At 42.4% G+C, this 20,348-nt stretch overlaps 1 protein-coding gene across 3 annotated transcripts in view; it reads left to right on the top strand.

Moving 5' to 3' along the window:
- LOC138969256 (WD repeat-containing protein 17-like) overlaps window positions 1–20,348 on the top strand; it is a 76,393-nt gene that overhangs the window by 52,983 nt on the left and 3,062 nt on the right. For all 3 annotated transcript variants that reach the window (XM_070342004.1, XM_070342003.1, XM_070342002.1), the window contains exons 16-25: window positions 683–838; window positions 1,492–1,556; window positions 2,514–2,747; window positions 7,947–8,046; window positions 8,587–8,723; window positions 9,753–9,864; window positions 11,040–11,190; window positions 12,220–12,322; window positions 12,749–12,850; window positions 13,240–13,323. In XM_070342004.1, coding sequence (XP_070198105.1) covers window positions 683–838; window positions 1,492–1,556; window positions 2,514–2,747; window positions 7,947–8,046; window positions 8,587–8,723; window positions 9,753–9,864; window positions 11,040–11,190; window positions 12,220–12,322; window positions 12,749–12,850; window positions 13,240–13,323 — 1,244 coding nt within the window. The remainder of the gene's footprint in view (window positions 1–682; window positions 839–1,491; window positions 1,557–2,513; window positions 2,748–7,946; window positions 8,047–8,586; window positions 8,724–9,752; window positions 9,865–11,039; window positions 11,191–12,219; window positions 12,323–12,748; window positions 12,851–13,239; window positions 13,324–20,348) is intronic.

Below are 20,348 nucleotides of genomic sequence, written 5' to 3'. Positions count from 1 at the left end.
TACGTCGGTCGCTAAGCCGATCGTGTCTCCTACCGAGCATTAAAACGGGCTCTAATGACCCGGGAACATATTTATTATAACTTCTCCTACTGCTTAAAACGTTCAACTATTCAACTAACGCTACAATAACAGGTTTGTTAACTTTTCATCTTATTCCCAGCATCTAACTTGCTGATAAAACAACATGGCGGCCATCGCCCATATCGAAACTACAACTCATTCCTTGCGGAAATCCTAACTACATCATTCTCATGCATTATGACATACGGGGAAAAGCTGGCATTTGCAATGACAATCCAGATTCTATTCTGGACTGCCTTTGCTGCTGCAAACTTTATCGTGTTGACGGCATTCCCGTCACAGTTGTTAAAAGAAATCTGTCGAATTTGATGTGAGATCAAACTCTACTGCAAACTGTTACTAAATTTTAGATTGCTATCTTATATAGATTACCATTGTGATTGCATTGATATTCAGTAAATGTGTATTCTATTCTATAGCAATAAATTGCATCTGTTTGATATCTTGTGGATAGAACCCAGGTTATTTAAACAGCTTGATCTGAGGAAGTATTTTCATGGGTTAACTAAACCGTTTCTGTATGTTTGACAAAAACACAGATTACTTTAAAAAAAAAATTCCTGACGCATAATGATATTGTAATAAATCTGTTTTGATGCAGTCAGAGGCACAAGAGTTGGAGATGGTGAAGATGTCCAAGTTTGTCTCGGCCATTGGTCAGCCCACCAAGGAAGAACAGCTGAGGGAAGCCGCCAAGATACATATCAGGATTGGCAACATCCAGCGCTACTGTGAACTCATGGTAGATCTGGGAGAGGTCAGTACTGCATGTGCAAAGGATAACGTTCTGGGAATTCATTCACCAGACCAGTATTTCTTTGCATGTACCAACTCTGGTTCTGAACAAACAATTCCTGTTGTCAAGTTAATAAGTAAGGAGTAGTAATGATATGTAAAACTATGCATTGGTTATGTTACTTTTGTATCGGAGAACCTATGAAACAAGATATCGAGGGAAAGGTGATCGACTCCATACGTCTCTTAGTTGCTGGCTTCATTTCTGGTATTTTGATATTTTTTGTGTGTGTTTTTTTTGTACTCACCTGAGTAATCAGTGAGTCCTAGAGATGAGCAATATTCGGATGTACAGCTGGCCTGTGTACATGCGTCTCTGATTCAGGTTACGTTTGACCAAAGTGAGTCGTATTAGCAGTTGCACTTCTTGTTATTCTGATGCTCTACTTTGAACTTGCAGTAGGAATTAATCAGCCAAATTCTCTTGAGAGGCTTGTGGCATAATGCACTCCACACTTTCTAGTGTGCGAAACACTTGTTTTATGCACAACTGCTTGTAAGCCTGCCCCGTTCCTGCCTCATACTACCTGTTTGGGAATATATTGTCTGTCCTGGTGTGGTGATTAAGAACTTTTCTGGTGTTGATTGAGATCTTTCTTCTTTCATCTGTTTCAGTGGGAAAGAGCATTGGCCGTTTCCCCAGGAGTGTCACTGCACTATTGGAAGTCATTGGCTCAAAGGTAAAAGCTAGTAATTAAGGCCAAGGGATTTTTGTCTGTGTTGCTGACTGGCCATGTGTGGCTACAGAGGCATAATTCTTGCAGACGTCTATTCCTTGTCAAGTGTTTGCAGCTAAACAGTTTGTTTGTTCGTTCATGGGCTGAAACTCCCACGGCTTTTACGTGTATGACCGTTTTTACCCCGCCATTTAGGCAGCCATACGCCGCTTTCGGAGGAAGCATGCTGGGTATTTTCGTGTTTCTATAACCCACCGAACTCTGACATGGATTACAGGATCTTTTTCGTGTGCACTTGGTCTTGTGCTTGCGTGTACACACGGGGGTTTTTGGACACCGAGGAGAGTCTGCACACAAAGTTGACTCTGAGAAATAAATCTCTCGCCGAACGTGGGGACGAACTCACGCTGACAGCGGCCAACTGGATACAAATCCAGCGCGCTACCGACTGAGCTACATCCCCGCCCGCAGCTAAACAGTGATGGACAGTGATGACAGAAGAGATTTAGGCCACTTAATTTTATTTCAAACCCAGAGTATATACGATCCACTGTAAGTAAATAGACATTAAAACAAGATGTTCTCATCGCTGTTCCTTCAGGAGTTTACATTAAGGAATAGAAATTGTGCATGTCAAGTGGGTGTGTGTGTGTGTGTGTGTGTGTGTGTGTGTGTGTGTGTGTGTGTGTGTGCGTGTGCGTGTGCATGTGCGTGTGCGTGTGCGTGTGGGTGTGTGTGTGTGTGTGTGTGTGAGTGAGTGCTTGTGCATGTGTGTCACAGTGTGTGAGTGAGTGCTTGTGTATGTGTGTGAGTGTATGTGTGTGTGTGCATGTATGCGTGCATGCATGCATGCATGCATGCATGCGTGCATGTGTGTATGCCTGCAGATACTCAACCATTTTGTTGAAAAGACGGTTGTCATACCTGTGCAGAAAATTGAATGGACTTCTTTTTTTTCAGGTACTCAGAGTTTTTGCTCAAAGAAGACAACGAAGACATCATTCCATTTGCTGTCGCTTCAGGAGAACCCCAGCAACTGGTCAGTTATTTTCACGGCAATGGACAGTACCTGGAAGCCATGGTAGCGTCACAAGCTGCATGCGACGATGCATTCCACCATCCTCACTTGCTCAAGAAACCCAAAACGCCACACCATGGTAGTGCATCAGAGGCCGATACCGCCAAACACAAAAGGTACAACATATATCTACAGTTGTTTTGACAGATCTTCACAAATTCAAAATGTTAGTGATGATTGTACAGTTGTACCGACAGGCGCAGTGGCGTGGTGGTAAGACATCGGCCTCCTAATCGGGAGTTCGAATCATGGTCGCTGCAGCCTGGTGGGTTAAGAGTGGAGATTTGTCTGATCTCCCAGGTCAACTTATGTGCAGACCTGCTAGTCACTTAACCCCCTTCATGTGTACACGCAAGCACAAGACCAAGTGCGCACGGAAAAGATCCTGTAATCCATGTCAGAGTTCGGTGGGTTATAGAAACACGAAAATACCCAGCATGCCTCCCCGAAATCGACTTATGCTGCCTGAATGGCGGGGTAAAAACGGTCATATAACCGGCCCCCGTAGCGCAGTGGTTAGCGCATCGGGCTGCGGGCCGGGAGGTCGTGGGTTCGAATCCCATCAGGGTCATGTGGGTTTTTTGGGCTACGGTCAGCTCCTACCCAGAGTAGAAATGCTATGGGAAGGCTGGGATCACACGGCCGAGTGTCATTCACTTAACGAATGCGACTTTGAGGGTGCTCAGGTTCTGTATACCTGACCAACACCACAGGTGCGGCAGTTCTCGGGTCTGGTTGATGCCAGGATATATTATGACAGTAAGCGTAGAGTGCTGCCCTGTCACGTAGTCTCAAACCAAATTGGAAATCCAAAGCATCATCATTATAATCATCCTCATCTCATTAATCATCCAAAATATAAATTGTCCTTGCTCTTGTGGCCCTTCATGACCGGAGCTCTCATGGTGACCTTGGTCTCAGTGCTCCTGTTCGTTTTGCTGTCGGTCTTTAACGTGTGACGTTCTGGGGGGTCGACGGAGGGGCGTGGTGGCGGTCTGCTCTCTGGAGGGGACGCTCACTCAGTCTGGCTCCGCGACTTAAAAGTCAATGTCGTTAGTAGGGGGCATAGTAGGTTGTGGGCTGCGTCCGTTAGCTCGGGACAGACCCACTACTGAACACCGAAGTGACTCAGCAGAAGTGCTGTGTGATCTTCCGAGGGTTCCCTACCGCAGCGGCCCGACATCCCCCCCCCTGGAGCGTCTGTAAAATCGACAAGTCTGGCAGCGGAACGAAATTCAGAGGTGGTTGGAGCAGTTTGTTTGTTCGTTCATGGGCTGAAACTCCCACGGCTTTTACGTGTATGACCGTTTTTACCCCGCCATTTAGGCAGCCATACGCCGCTTTCAGAGGAAGCATGCTGGGTATTTTCGTGTTTCTATAACCCACCGAACTCTGACATGGATTACAGGATCTTTTTTGTGTGCACTTGGTCTTGTGCTTGCGTGTACACACGGGGGTTTTCGGACACCGAGGAGAGTCTGCACACAAAGTTGACTCTGAGAAATAAATCTCTCGCCGAACGTGGGGACGAACTCACGCTGACAGCGGCCAACTGGATACAAATCCAGCGCGCTACTGACTGAGCTACATCCCCGCCCCGGTTGGAGCAGTGAGTGCAGGTACGGGGCGGTGTGAGAGCACAATGGAACAAGGAACAGGTGTAAAGACGGAGAGAAAAAAACACACAAAAAACGGTCATACACGTAAAAATCCACTCGTGCTAAAAACATGAGTGAACGTGGGAGTCTAAGCCCATGAACGAAGAAGAATAAAAAGTACAGTTGTACCGACAACATCAGTCCCCTCTGATGAAAGAACACTTCCTGTGAAAGTACACCTTCAGCTGTCCATTTATTATCTTGACCAAAATATGCCTATCATGAAAGATTATTTTCGGAAACTGGTCCAGAGCATGTTCTTTCATCACAGGCACCACTGTTTGTGCCAGACCTGGCAAAATATATTGGTACTTACTGGTAGCTGATGAGACAGAAATATCTCATGATCTTAATTTGGTTGCCCATTTCTCTCAAGTCACACATTTAGAGAATACTACATGGCTTCCTGTGTCGTACCAGATTTACACGAGTTGTTTTTTTGAGTCACTTGAGAAAAAGTGACTCTATGTAATCGGTCAGTGTTAGTCTGTCCGGCCGGCCGGCCGTCCGTAGACACCACCTTAACGTTGGACTTTTCTCGGAAATTATCAAAGCGATCGGGCTCATATTTTGTTTAGTCGTGACCTCCAATGACCTCTACACTTTAACGATGGTTTCGTTGACCTTTGACCTTTTTCAAGGTCGCAGGTCAGCGTCAAAGGAAAAATTAGACATTTTATATCTTTGACAAAGTTCATCGGATGTGATTGAAACTTTGTAGGATTATTCTTTACATCAAAGTATTTACATCTGTAGCCTTTTACGAACATTATCAGAAAAACAAGGGAGATAACTAGCCTTTTCTGTTCGGCAACACACAACTTAACGTTGGGCTTTTCTCGGAAACTATAAAAGTGACCGGGCTCAAATTTTATGTGAACGTGACTCCCAGTGACCTCTACACTTTGACGTCTGCTTTGGTGACCTTTGACCTTTTTCAAGGTCACAGGTATGTCTTGAAGGAAAAAAATTGAAATATCATATCTCTGAAACTATTCATCGGATTTGATTCAAACTTTATAGGATTATTCTTTACATCAAATTATTTACATCTGTAGCTTTTTACAAACGTTATCGGAAACACAGGGGAGATAACTAGCCTTTCCTGTTCGTCAACACACAACTTAACGTTGGGCTTAATATTCAGAACTGCGAAAGTGACTCGATCGAGCGTTTGCTCTTCTTGTTTGATTAGTCCTCTCCTCTCGGCAGAGGGCTAACTAATGTTCCGAAACCTTTGAGTCATTCCTTTACCGGTGTTCAGCGGGTATTTTGGAATAACGACTGGGTTACAGGCTTTGTGGCTCTTAGCCTTAGTCTGTGCGTTGTTCTGCAGCGTTTAGCTGCTTGACTTCGCTTTTTCGGGTGCCTATGTCTGTGGACCTGATGCTTTCTTCATCCTCATTCTAAAATGAGGAGAGTTAGATCGACTTCCGTTAGGTTGGGTTTCCTTTTAAGGTCACCTTTCTACCACAGGCAACAATGGCTAAAGTTTTGCCTTTTGTCTGGCCTTCCGTCTCTCAGAGACGGACAGACATTTTCTGGTTGGTTCGTCCAAGTGTCAGGTTTCTCTCGATTTGGCTACGAACGTATCTTCCAGCTTTTCCGGAGAACTTTTTTCTCGGGAATTTTCTCGACTGCTTGGCACCACGGTTTTATGATGCTTATCAGTCTCGCTTTCAGTCTGGAGTTTGGATTCTCTTTCGATTTTCATACAAGCAGACTGAATTGCGTACTCTTTTGTTCTTGGAACTTCTGTACGCTGACGCTCTTTGTGAGTTTTCGTCATCGAGTTGGACTCCGGTACCTGGTACTCGGACGTCTCTCTTTCTTTTACGTGGTGATTGGTCGCCCTTCTTTTTGAGCTGCCTCTCTTTTTCCACGCTTCTTGTTGGGTTGAACTTTCCTTCCTAGAAGAAGAAAGGGGGAGGGGGGGGTGGCAGATTGTCTTTCCCCCTCTACTTAGCTCGGGTTCATTTAATCCAGAGCTTTGGTCTCTCTGTGTGCCTTTTCCCTTTTTTGTCCGTGGGATTGATCGAAGGTTTGGGCACAGCTTACTAGCCCTCTGAGGTTTTCCTTTGGCTAGTTTTGATTAGAGACTCCTTGGCTGTCAATCAGGTTTGTTTCTCCGATCCCTTCCTGATTTGTTGGCAGCGTGCCAGTTCCTGGCTAAGGATTAGTGTGAGTTAGAATTTTCTTTCCACCGAGCCCTCCCTGCCTTGTTGGCATGGGGCTACTTCCTGGCAAGGTTTTTTAGAGTGAGTTAGATTTTTCTTTCCCACCGCCTTCTTGATGATTATCTGCTAATGTGATTCGGAGTAAGAATATGAAATTTAATGAAAAATTTCTAAAGTAAATTTTGATTTAATTAATATACTTACCCGAATCACATATTGGATGCCCTCCCGCCTGCCCCGCGTATGGTTTTGATGTTTGTGTAAAAGCCGTATGAGGGTAGACACGTGGAGTTATAGGAAGTGACGTGTGCACACCAATATGGGAGGTAACTCCCAGTGTGACTGCTCATTACCAAAGCTACTTTTGCTTTCGTTTTGGTGATGGGGTTGCTTCCCTTAGATAGGTAAGCGTTTTTCAGTGCTAAGCATCTCATGTGACTCAATGCTAATGTGATTCGGGTAAGTATATTAATTAAATCAAAATTTACTTTAGAAATTTTTCATTCTATTCTATTGTTGATAGATAACGCATCTCCCTCAGCTGACTTTTCGGCTTTGGTTAATAACCTCAGGTGTTACAACCACAATGAAGTTCAGCAAGAGGATCTTCTTGCCTTTTTTGTCATCGTTTATTCTGAGGTTCAGGGAATGTTAACTGCTGATTGTAAACAAATAGCAAGTTAGGCTTCTCTTCTGCTCCCTTCAGGAGTAGGTAACGCACTGTCGTTCGCAGGTTCGTTCCGAATCTTCTGCAACCATTACGTCTACCAACGTGGTTGCAGAGGCAACAGATGTGTTTAGTTCGGCGTCAGGTTTACCTGTCAGCGAACTTTTGTCTGCCTGTCAGACATCAGCACCGCCCAGTCCTCTCGGCGCTTTAGCGTCGCGGGCGGTGTTATTGCGCTCTCGCTCGGGTTCGTTCAGAGCCTTCTGCAACCATTACGTCTGCCGACGTTGTTGCAGATCCAACAGTGGTGTTGGACTTGTCGTCAGGTGTTCCTTTCAACAAATTTGTGTCTGGTTCTCAGACATCAGCACCTCCTGGTCCTCTCGGCGCTTACGCGTCGGCAATTTTATTTTCTACAATGACGTTTGTCTCGGTGACTTTGGCGTCATAAGCAGTGGAAAAACAGGTCCCTGCCAGACTTGCTTGACATGACCTCATTTACATGATATACACACGTGTGATTTGAATGATTATCTCACGGGTGTCTCTCTCACGTATGTAGGATAAAAATTGGTACACCACTTTTCTTCAGTTGATTTTCACACTCAAAATGATAATAATGGAGAAGGGAATAATTATGATAACAGAGGGTGGTTGGGGTGCAGAAAATTGAATGGACTTCTTTTTGTTCAGGTACTCAGAGTGGTTGGGGTGACGAAAGTGTTGGCCTTGTGGTGGTTTTCCTGATAGTTATGATGAAGGTCATAATATCACTAATAGCTTTCATGAATATCTTTCATGAATATCTTTCAGACTCCTTGAAGAGTCATCAACACTGCTCTCGGAGAGATACTTCAGCAACGGATCACCTGTACTGGCTGCCTGCTGTCACCTTGCAGTGGATGATTTCAAAGTAAGATACAGTCAACCCTGTCTATTACGACCTATTAAGGAACCAACCAGAAGTACGTGGTCTTTATAAGCAGGTTGTCGCTATGGAAAGGTGAATTATATGTAGAAAAAAACTTGGTGGGGATCCTTATTTTTTTTGTGGTTGTAATGGCCTGGTGGACATTATCAAAGGGTGGTCGCTGGGGCAGTTTGTGGTCCCCCGCAAGTTTCAGCATGCTCCGCAGTCCACTTCTTTGATGCATATTATGGTGCCAGATGTCTCTGTGATTAATGTCAGTGAATGAAGACTTTTAAAGTAACTGATGCCTGGTAGAGAGTTGATTCTCTTTGTTGATTTGATATGGTTAGCATGATGGCTTCTTATTTGTAAGAGATATAGTCCAGGATACAGTGGGCATAGTTTGTTTCTTTGATATCACCTTTTCAAGATGAACGTGTTTAACGTTTAGTTAATGGTGAGTTCACTGGACACTGTTATCGTGTGTGTTGATGCACTTTGGATGAAGAGAATATATTAATTAATATGATGCGATATGAACAGGGTGCCATGTCCAAGCTGATCAGAGGGAATGAACTAGAGCTGGCCATTAGCATTGGAACCGTTCTGGGCAGCGTTCCTGACCATATGCGAGTGGCCACAGAGCTGCTCTCACGACGTTGTGAACACATTGGAAAGTGGTCAGACATTGTATTCAAGTTTGTCTCTTAAGTTTTTGCAGAATTGATATTTCTTGTGTGGTGGGTCTGTAAAAATGTTTGTTATGTCTTACGTCTTAGCCTCGCGCCCCCTAATTGGCGTAGAGGCGCGTCCCCCGGGTGGTGGATGGGGGAGCCTTCTCTACTAACTTCTGAGAGAAGGTCGCATCACTCTCGATGCCGTGAACCTAATTAGGATCTTTTTCTTGTCTCTTCTCTATTTCTGCCTCCCCAAAGCCCTTTCACTTACCTTTTCTAACCTATAAAATTCTCCACTTTTTTTCCCCCAAAATATGGTGAATTGAGTTTGTCATGTGTGACCAGGGGATGAGTGGCTGACACCTTAATGCTCAGGGCGTATCTTGTGTAGTTTTGATAGTTTTGGCTAGGTTACACACTGGTCGCACTTATATAACACATGTTCACCTGCTTAAAAGAGAAGAGGCACCATATGGTGCCATGCCTGTGATAATAGTTTTACTGTGATACATTAAGTTTTACTGTGATACATTTCCTGACTTTGTTTTTTGAAATTGGTTTAATTTAAATTTGTGTAATGTTAAACTTGTGGGGTCCTGATTTGGCCTATATGGTCCGCTGGACCCGAAAAGCAACAATTAACTAACTAATTAACTTACGTCTTAGATTTGTATTGTTTCCCTTTATTTTTTGGCTTCATCAAGTTTTGAGAGCTGCATGCAAGTTTGTTAGGTATTTAGCAATAGGCAATGGTTAATTTGTTTTGGTAGCTTTGTTGACAGACGTACATGCATAAACATTCCAGCACACATACTTTCTTACGAATGCACATAAACATGCACATGCACTCACACCAAATGGAGAAGAATCCAGGAGTCCACACATCACCTTTGTAATTCAGTCTTCAGCTTATTTCATTTTTGTTGTGGTTTGGTACTTGTGCTTTTGGGATAAAACGTTTGAATGGATGAATTTGCACAACTCAACTTTGAATATTTAGTCCTAAAATATATGGAACTTGTTGTGTATTAGGGATCTGGGTGTGGATCTGCTGAAGACACTGCCAGACAGTGAGGATTTGTTGACCCGTCTTTGTGCTCGTTGTGCTGCCAGCATGGATGAGATTAACGACCTGCACTCACAGGTAGGAATAAATGCAGGTGGTAGCTGTGCTTTTGTCAAAACAAACACATTTCACTCCATTCTTGGATGCTGTTTACAGGCCTGTAGTAATAAATATATGCCTTGTTTTGATCATAAGTATAATTTGTTTGCAGTCTCCTTTTTTGACTCACATGCGTAGCAAAAGTGAGTCTATGTACTCACCCGAGTCGTCCGTCCGTCCGTCCGGACGTCCGTCCGTCCGTCCGTCCGGAAAACTTTAACGTTGGATATTTCTTGGACACTATTCAGTCTATCAGTACCAAATTTGGCAAGATGGTGTATGATGACAAGGCCCCAAAAAACATACATAGCATCTTGACCTTGCTTCAAGGTCAAGGTCGCAGGGGCCATAAATGTTGCCTAAAAAACAGCAATTTTTCACATTTTTCCCATTTTCTCTGAAGTTTTTGAGATTGAATACCTCACCTATATATGATATATAGGGCAAAGTAAGCCCCATCTTTTGATACCAGTTTGGTTTACCTTGCTTCAAGGTCAAGGTCACAGGAGCTCTTCAAAGTTGGATTGTATACATATTTTGAAGTGACCTTGACCCTGAACTATGGAAGATAACTGTTTCAAACTTAAAAATTATGTGGGGCACATGTTATGCTTTCATCATGAGACACATTTGGTCACATATGATCAAGGTCAAGGTCACTTTGACCCTTATGAAATGTGACCAAAATAAGGTAGTGAACCACTAAAAGTGACCATATCTCATGGTAGAAAGAGCCAATAAGCACCATTGTACTTCCTATGTCTTGAATTAACAGCTGTGTTGCATGACCTTGGATGACCTTGACCTTGGGTCAAGGTCACATGTATTTTGGTAGGAAAAATGTGTAAAGCATGCGAGTCGTATGGGCTTTGCCCTTCTTGTTTTATCTGGACTAATGGAAAAATTAGGGTTCAGAAAAAAGACTTTTTCTTAATTAACAATTACTAAAGCCTCCTTCAGTCGGGTTTATGCAGTGGGGTCAGTGAATCAACTGTCAAAGGATAATATCTGACATTAATTGGGCAAAGTCGACGTCACAAAGTGTACTTCACAAAGCTTGCTGCACGAAGCTTCAGCGCTGAATCTTTAGTAATAAGACTTTGCGAAATCTTTGAAATGAAGGTAACGTCAGTTATTCTTTTTTACTCATGCAGGCAGGGTTGCCATCTATGGAGGAGTGCTTTCACAGAGCAGAAAGCTTGCAGAACCAAGGAGATGCAGTGTCCATGAAGAAATGTGTTGGTTTCTTCCTCCTCTCTGCAAAACCTGAACAAGGCCTGAAGCTGGGTCTGCACTTTGTCAAGGGTTTGTTCTTCTTCTTCTTTGTTCATGGGCTTAGACTCCCACGTTCACTCATGTTTTTAGCATGAGTGGATTTTTACGTGTATGACCGTTTTTACCCCGCATTTCAGGCAGCATACGCCGATTTCTGGGGAGACATGCTGGGTATTTTCATGTTTCTATAACCCACCGAACTCTGACATGGATTACAGGATCTTTTTCGTGCGCACTTGGTCTTATGCTTGCGTGTACACACGAAGGGGGTTAAGTCACTAGCAGGTCTGCACATAAGTTGACCTGGGAGATTGGAATGGGAGATTGGAAAAATCTCCACTCTTAGCCCACCAGGCGGCAGCGACCGGGATTCGAACTCCCAACCTCCCGATTAGGAGGCCGACGTCTTACCACCATGCCACTGCGCCCGTCAAGGGTATGTTCGTAATGGAAATGCTAAATGATCATAATTTTAGCATGGAGTGATGCTTCCTTGGTGGAAAAGGAATCAATTATACAAGAGTGTGTTTGTGTGTGTGTTTGTGTGGAGAGTGTCTGTGTGTGTGTGTTTGACTTTACGTGTGAGTGCATGCGTGTGTGTGTGAGTTGAGGGGGATCGTATCATTGACTCACTTGAGTAATCAGATGAGGCACTTCTGGTAGAATCATCGAGGTCTTTTGTGTGCCGCAGCAGTGACAGTGGGGTGGGACATGGAGATTGTCTCTGAGTCTGCACATAAAGTTTACCCGTGTGAGTGCATGCGTGTGTGTGTGAGTTGAGGGGGATCGTATCATTGACTCACTTGAGTAATCAGATGAGGCACTTCTGGTAGAAACATCGAGGTCTTTTGTGTGCCGCAGCAGTGACAGTGGGGTGGGACATGGAGATTGTCTCTGAGTCTGCACATAAAGTTTACCCGTGTGTCCCAGCCTGGATTCCAACCCATGAATTAAGGATGCTCTGAGCTTTCTGTTCATTAAGGATGCTCTGAGCTTTCTGTTCATTAAGGATGCTCTGAGCTTTCTGTTCATTAAGTTGCTGTCATTTTTTTGCTACAGATAAAATGTCGACCAGCAGCTGGACTGCGAGCGACGTGTTTGAGATGCTGCAGCTGCTGGGTTGTTTGCGAACAGACATGCTGGCACACCACAAGAATGCTGTGTGAGTACACTGAAACTCCCTTATAAGACTCCTTGATTTTAAGACACACACCCTCCCGTTGTATGTGTCCAGACAGGCTAGGGAACCACAAGACTGCTGTGTGAGTTCACTGAAACTCCCTTTTAAAGACGCCTGGATTTTCTTCTTCAGCATTCGATGGCTCCCTGAATTAAGATTCCACCCCCCCCCCCCCCCCCACCCCCACCCCTCAATTAAGACCTTGCTTTTTCAGATACTCTATTTATAACGTCAGTAGATTTATCACCATTGTAAGACTCCCTCCCTTTTAAAACCTGATGTATTTGCACACCCTTTACTATTTCCTAGAGTAGCTAACATTGCTTTGAGATAATGAACAATTGTGACAATTTGATACGTACTGCACCTAGCTGAAAATTTAAATTGTTCTGTATTGTTTGTCCCCAGGATGATGTATGAGTTGCTGGCTCTGAGTGCCTACGTTGCAGCGCTGGTCGCCATCCGCAGAGGCTACTTTGACTTGGTGCCTGCCCTCTTCAAACACACCAGGTGGGTGGGGCTTCAAACTGAGTCTCCCTCAGAAAGAGAATTCAGAGAAAAGACTAGAGTAGGGTCCTCATCATGAGTTGCCAGCGCTGTTGCTGTAGTTCAGTTGACTACATTAACTCATGGACGGTTTCCAAACTGTGCGTCCTTGTGTTCTGTAGAAACCCCAAAAACATAGAACATTCACAGAGGGGCCCCCGCAACGCACTAAACCTAAAAATAGCGGTTACTTTTTAGTGTGTGTCATTTCAGATTTGCCAGTACAGACTGGAACCCCCCTTTTAAGATCTCCAAAAATGTGAGAATCGGGTCTTAAAAAGGAGGGAGTCTTAAAATGGAGGTTACGAACAGACAATCTGAAAAATTAAAGTCTGAGTGACTCTTGGTTTCAGGGACATGATGACCAAGGAGATGGTCCAGCTGCCGTTCAGTGTGCGGGATGTGGAACAGGACTGTGAGGCATGGACGAAACGCAGGTGAGAATTGCCTGTGCACCTTCACACTGCTATTACGAATAGTATTTTCTGACTACTTCACTGAGAAGATCGAAACCATCAGAAATAGCTTTCCTCCACCAGTGGCTTCGCCTCCGGCTTCACAATTCTCTGGTTCTTTGTTGGATAGCTTCACTCCTGTATCTGAGCAGTTTGTTTTGAAGATTTTGAAGAACACAGTGCCAAAGTCTTGTGAGCTAGACCCCATCCCCACCAACTTGTTTTATGAAAACCTTGACCTTTTTCTTCCCATCATAACCAACATAATCAACTCTTCTCTCACTTCTGGCACTGTGCCAATGGACTTGAAAACTGCAGTAGTTAAACCTTTGATCAAGAAACCATCTCTGGATAAAAATCAGTTGAAAAACTATAGGCCTGTTTCCAACTTGCCATTCATTTCTAAAATTCTGGAAAAAGTAGTGCTCAGTCAGCTTCTCTCCCACCTTGAAACCAACAACCTCTGCAACCCTCTTCAGTCAGCGTATAGGGCTGGCCACAGCACCGAGACTGTTTTGCTTCGTGTTGTGAATGACATTCTTTCTGCTCTGGATAATGATGACCTATCAGTTCTGCTTCTCTTGGATAACTCAGCTGCGTTCGATACGATCGATCACTCTGTTCTGCTGTCTCGTCTCGAATCTGTTTTTGGCATTCACTCTACCGCTCTTCACTGGTTTAGTTCATATCTACAGGGCCGTAGTCAGTATGTGTCTGTCAATAATCTCTCATCTCCTCCATCTCCTCTCTGTTTCGGCGTTCCCCAGGGATCAGTTCTCGGCCCAGTTTTATTTGTACTATACACCACTCCTCTCTCTGCCGTCATCAAGCAACACGCAGTCAATCACTACCTCTTTGCAGACGACACACAACTCCAACAAGCATGCAAGCCTACAGAAATCCAAGCGGTGACGCACACTCTCCAAAACTGCACTTCAGATATTAAATCATGGATGACAAACAATATGCTCAAGTTAAATGATGACAAGACTGAATTTCTTCTTTTCTCTGGAGCTTCCTCTTCGACCACTTCCCTTCCAGCCTCCATCACAGTAGGTTCTAGTGACATTTCTCTCTCTGATAGTGCTAGGAATCTTGGGTTCATCATGGACTCCCACCTCTCAATGAAACAACACATCAAAAAAGTCTGTCAGACATGTTACTTTGAGATCAGAAGAATAGGTTCCATAAGAAAATTTCTCACTGTTGATGCCACTAAAACTCTCGTTACATCCTGCATTCTGTCCAGATTAGATTACTGCAACTCCCTTCTCATAGGCTGCCCTGACTCCACTCTCCAACCCTTGCAAAAAGTACAACACTCTGCTGCACGTCTCATTTTCAGAGCACAGCATCGACAACCCTGCACTCCTCTCATGAAAGAACTTCACTGGCTTCCTGTATCTGAACGTATTAGGTATAAAGCTGCCTGCTTCTGCTACAATATCATCTCTGAATCGGCACCTGCCTATCTTTCTGAACTGGTCTCTCTCTACACTCCCTCTCGCACCCTTCGTTCTTCTGATGATGCTCGACTTCTCCGTCAAGGTCGCTTTAAACGCAAGGCTCATGGCTTCCGCACGTTTTCGTATTATGGACCTCAGTTATGGAATTCACTCCCCTTTCAATTACGTCACTCTCCATCCATTTCATCTTTTAAGTCCAATTTGAAAACTCACTTGTTCCAACAACACTACGGATAGTTCCTTAGTATAGAGTCTGGGGATGTGAGATGTGCATGATGTGTTGTTTGAATCTGACAGTGATTGTATGATTTTTGTATACATGTATTGTTGTCACGCGCTTTGAACTTCTGATAAGGCGCTTTATAAATGCCCGTTATTATTATTATTATTATTTACACACAAAAAAGAGCCAGAAAAAAATTTATATTTCTGATCCTTGCTGTGAAGACAAGATATCCAAGTCTACCTCGCAGCTGCTTAATTTTGAAATGGAGGACCCACTCTTATCACCCAAAAGTTCTGCTATATCCATTTTTCTTCTTTTTTTCTTGAAGAAGGGGGAGGGGGGATAGGACTATAATTATTGGAAGGAAGGACTTTACATTGATGTCGGGAAATGAATCCCCTCAAAAAGTAAGTTAGGTCTTCCAAATTGGGGCAAATTGGATTGAGATTTACAGTCGGAATCGTTTATAACGTAACCGGTTATAACGAATATTGGTCATAACGAACATTTTATTTTTTCCCTGCCAGCGCTGTTCTTAGTTATCACTAAAAACAAACTGGTTATAACGAAACCGGTTATAACGAGAAACTGCTTACAACGTCAACATTTCTTGTTCCCAGACCAGAAAAAGAACCGGTTAGAACGAAACTATGACGCAAATCCAACTTTTTTGTAACTTATGACTTATGACGTCAACTTTGGGAAGTAATTCATACAACAAGATGGCGACTAAGTATTGATTATAACGAACATTTTATTTTTTCCCTGCCAGCGGTGTTCTTAGTTATCACTATAACGAAACCGGGTATAACGAATATTGGTTATAACATTTTATTTTTTCCCTGCCAGCGGTGTTCTTAGTTATCACTAAAAACAAACCGGTTATAACGAAAATGCAAAGCAGAAACAAAGGTATAACTTTTGCAACTTGAATTTGTTTGTTCTGTTATAGAGTCATGCTGCAGCTAATTTTCCTTATTCAAATGTATCGTTGCTGATCTGTGTTGACCATTTCATTTTGCGTTCATTTATGGGAAGATTATTATTTAACGACACTATTATTTTAATCCAACTGGATTGCTAGTGTCGCGATAGTTAAACATTTGTAAACACTGTCAAGTTGTACAGGTTATTTTTGTGCTTCAGTTTTAGTTTGAAAAAAGAATCCATTTTTCCATAAATATGTAGTTCCAAAAGACAAGGATAATTAAATTCATTACAAATGAATTTATTTGAATTGTTTTCACCAGTTTCTATTTGTAAATTGCTTGATAGTTTAAGTAAACATGTAAGTGTTGTTTTTTTGTCTATTTTCTTTTCCGCCTGCAAAACAAAGCCATCATTTTGTACATCAATTTTTAGACACCAGGGCTCGTATTCTTGAAAAAGCTGCAACTCATATACCGGCCTGTAAAACCACTTCCGCTCGATAAGTCCGCTAAGTGTTATTCATGAAACTCCGGGAAAGACTTACCTGGGTGTCTCCGAGCTGTAAAGTTGGAAGACCCATCCCCTCCTCTAAAACCGTCAATTTTGAATAAATCTTGTTAAAATATTGTTTGTAGATTTATGTCCCTCATGGACACACATTGGTGTCATTTAAGCACCAATGCATTGCTGACAAATACGAGATACCGCTCGCGAAAGATTTCAACCGATGCTCGATCATACCGGCTTGTGGTGAAAGCGTGCTAGCGTCTTCTTTAATGCATTACAGTGTCCGATTATTTTCAAATGATTCCGTGGTTGAACGGTTCTCTCGTTCGCCTGATGCGTGATTGAGTCGAGTTCAAATCTCCATCTGCCCTTAATTTTTTTTTAAGTCTTTGGCATTTGTTTATTTTTGTTTATTTTCTTCATGTGCAAAAGAGTACGTTATAATAGCAAAAATGATTTAAAAAAAAATGTTTTAGGCTGGAATGTTTTTATTTTAAATCTTTGGTTAACATGATATTAGTTTATTGATAAAGTTTGTTAACTTAAACATGTAAACATTTGATTAAAAAAAAATAACCATGAAGAAGGATGCTTCCCGCTTAAAAAAACAAAGGTGAGAGAGAAAACAAACCACCTAAAATGCGGTAGCAGCCACCTGCATGCAACTGAGATTAAAAACAAAAAAATAAAAAATAAATAAAAAGGGTCTCCCTGTGTTTTTATTTCATTCAGTTTGTTTGGGTAGTTGCTATTGACTTTGAAACTGACACGCTGGCTAAAAAGCTGCAACATTGTGTCCTTCAAAGTCAAACTGTCGTTTAACTACCGCCCGGTATTTATTTTTACTGCCCAGTAATTATTTATTTTTCCCCGGTATTCATGTGTGTCTAGCGGAAGGTCGGCAGCTACCAGTTGGTTATTTTTAGAATTGAAGATTCCCGATGCTTGCTCTTCTCTGCGCACGTGTTACCGGCGTTTTCGCCGGCGTGTCAGTTTCAAAGTCAATAGCAACAACCCAAACAAACTGAATGAAATAAAAACACGGGGAGATTTTATTTTTAATTTTTTTATAAACCTCAGTTGCATGCAGGTGTACATGGTATAGTACCTAGTAAACGCCCACCCCCCAGTTTCGACCAGTGGACTAGTAGACAAGGAAAATAAGTAGAGGTTACATGCCGAGTCTCAGTGATTATCAAAAATAATGGTCGAAGTTTGCGGATCATGAAAAATGCGAGCTTTACCTCTTTATTCCTCCTTTCTTCAGTTATTCAAAGAAAAGAGGAGTTTTTTTGCGAAAGTTTGATCGAATCCTATTCTCTCAACCAGTCAACCTGCGCAGGCGATCGATTAATGCGCGGTTGTATAGTTCCGTGCAAATCATTCCATTCTGTTAACACTTCTTGTCAGTTTTCCTATTTTGGACTAAAATCAAGTACACAGATATGCTGTTATTCTGCTGTGGCGGCAAAGGCAGATATTGTGTGTTCTGTATATGGTTTTGGTATCGCTTAGGATAATGTTTTTTCGTCAAATGGGACTAGCAGACGAACTTTTGCACCCGTGTTCCAACGTTAAAAACTGTATGAAGTTCAGTTTTCTGGGGAAAATAGTGTATGAAACCCCTTTATGTTGTTTAAATTGATGAGATGTGTGCATTTGGTTGCGTGTGATCTGTTTATTAAATGAAATATTGTTGAAAACTGACCGTCGGATTGCAGTCTGTTGTCGAAGAAACTGAGTGAAAAGAAGGGGAACTACTCTTGTCGCTAGACAAAGTATGAGTTACTTGCCTTGGGAAATTGCTTGTGATGAACGGTTTGAGCACGGCAGATCCCGATTCAGAAAACAACCGAACTCATGGATTTTATATGGAGATTCATGTGTTCAGGCCTGTAGTTGTTAATTTAAATGCGGTATGTTTGTATTGTTTGCTCCAGAGATGTATACTTCGTACATTAGAGCGTTCGGAACTTTTCAGTCGCAAAAAGTAGTACCGAAACAGAACAACTTCTCAACCCATTGCACTATCGAGGATTCAGGCTGTTGCTGGGTCGTTATTTGTTTGGTTGCTGGGTCATTATCGAAAAATAACTACCCCTACAAGTTTACAGAGGTAAAGAAGCAGAGGGGGGAATAAATAAAGATTATTCAGTCTGCTGTTATTGCTGTTTTTCAATTGTTTCCTTTCCTTAGACATGCTTCGGGGATTGGACAGAAAAAGGTTTCTGGAGTGGCTAGAGAATCGCAATACATTTTTGACTGGAAGGAAAATGAAGAATCGAAAGCTTCATCTTTGGTTTAAACATAAGTTTAGTTCAACAAATGTTACAATCATGACATGTATACAAAAGACACAGGTAACAGCAACAAGCTAGAAGCTTATAGTGGTGTTCCTGCATGGATATTATAACGTAAGGCGGTAACTGCTGAACAATTTGTCTAAATAAACCAAATTGGAAATCCAAAGCATCATCATTATAATCATCCTCATCTCATTAATCATCCAAAATTATCATAACATAATAAACGTTGCATAATCATTATAAAGAAAGACAGTAAGAGGAAGGAAGGAGGGGAAGAACAGGAATAAAAAGAAGAGGGATGGGTAGGAGTTGTGCAGAAATTAAAGTTGTTGTTCGGCTTGTGGAGCATTGATTCTGGTTTGCCCAAAGCGGCCTGAACGTTCAATGAACGAGTGTACTCTGGAAAAAATGTCCTGTTCAAATCTAGAGAATACTGTCCGTCTCCATTTAGAAGGTGGGGGAGGTGAATACTGTGGTTAGGGAGGGTATGTATGGTTTCTTGACGTGCTTCGCGATAATTTGGACAATCTAATAGGAAGTGTTTTACGGTTTCGGACAAAAATGCGCAGTCACAAGATCGTTATTAAAATCACTTATATATAGCCTGAGCTTACAGTGAATTGTTTGTGATTATATGCGATCTCCAGAATACCAATAACACGGCAGACTTAAATCGTTTTTTGACAAAAAGTGCTTGAGGGACTTACCAAGTTTTATGTAGTCTGGTAAAGAATTCCAGAGTTGTGTTGTAGATGGGAGAAATTAGTTTTTGTATAATTCAGTGTTAAACGATGGAACTTTCCTATCTAAAGGTCTGCGCTGGCGATATGGATTATTAGTTGATATTAATGGTGGCAATATCGCAAGTAAGTAGTTTGGCACCTTACGGTGTACAATCTTGTGAAATAATATCAATTTTTGACGTTTACGCCTCTCTTAAAGTGAAATAAAGCCTGACTCGTCGTACAGTTGTTGATGGCTTGTACCGCGGACTGCTCCAACAATGGTCTTCATCTTCAAAGCTTCATCTTTGGCGGGAAGTGATGTCTGAAGAGGTTGATTTTGTGTGTTAGTGTTAGTGTGTGTGTGTGTGTGTGGGGGGGGGGGGGGAGTTTTGTGCAATAACGCATCCTTTGACAAATGACCAAAATATCGTTTTTCTAGCTAAGGACCCGCTCCTGCCAAGGGTATAGTACCTAGAAAACGCCCACCCCCCCCCACTTTTGAGCAAAACTGGTACATAGGGTGGGTGGGCGTATACAAGGTAGTTAACGGTAATATCATGTTAACCATCAATTTTTAATAAAAAGTCATTCTCGTCTAAAATTAATTTTTTAAATCAATTTTGATATTACAACGTACTCTTTGGCACACGAAGAAAATAAACAAAAACAAACAAAATTAATGACAAAGAATTAAAAAAAAAAGAAAAAAGTAAGGCCTGATGGCGATTTGAACCCGACTCTATCGCGCATCAAGCGAATTCGATAACCGTTCGGCTACGGAATCAGACACCAAATGCTCGCCACTGTAATGCATTAAACAAGACGCAAGCACGCTTTTGCAACACGC

Source organism: Littorina saxatilis, linkage group LG6, assembly GCF_037325665.1.
Source record: "Littorina saxatilis isolate snail1 linkage group LG6, US_GU_Lsax_2.0, whole genome shotgun sequence".
Lineage (NCBI taxonomy): Eukaryota > Metazoa > Mollusca > Gastropoda > Littorinimorpha > Littorinidae > Littorina > Littorina saxatilis.
This window is presented reverse-complemented; position numbering and strand designations above follow the sequence as displayed.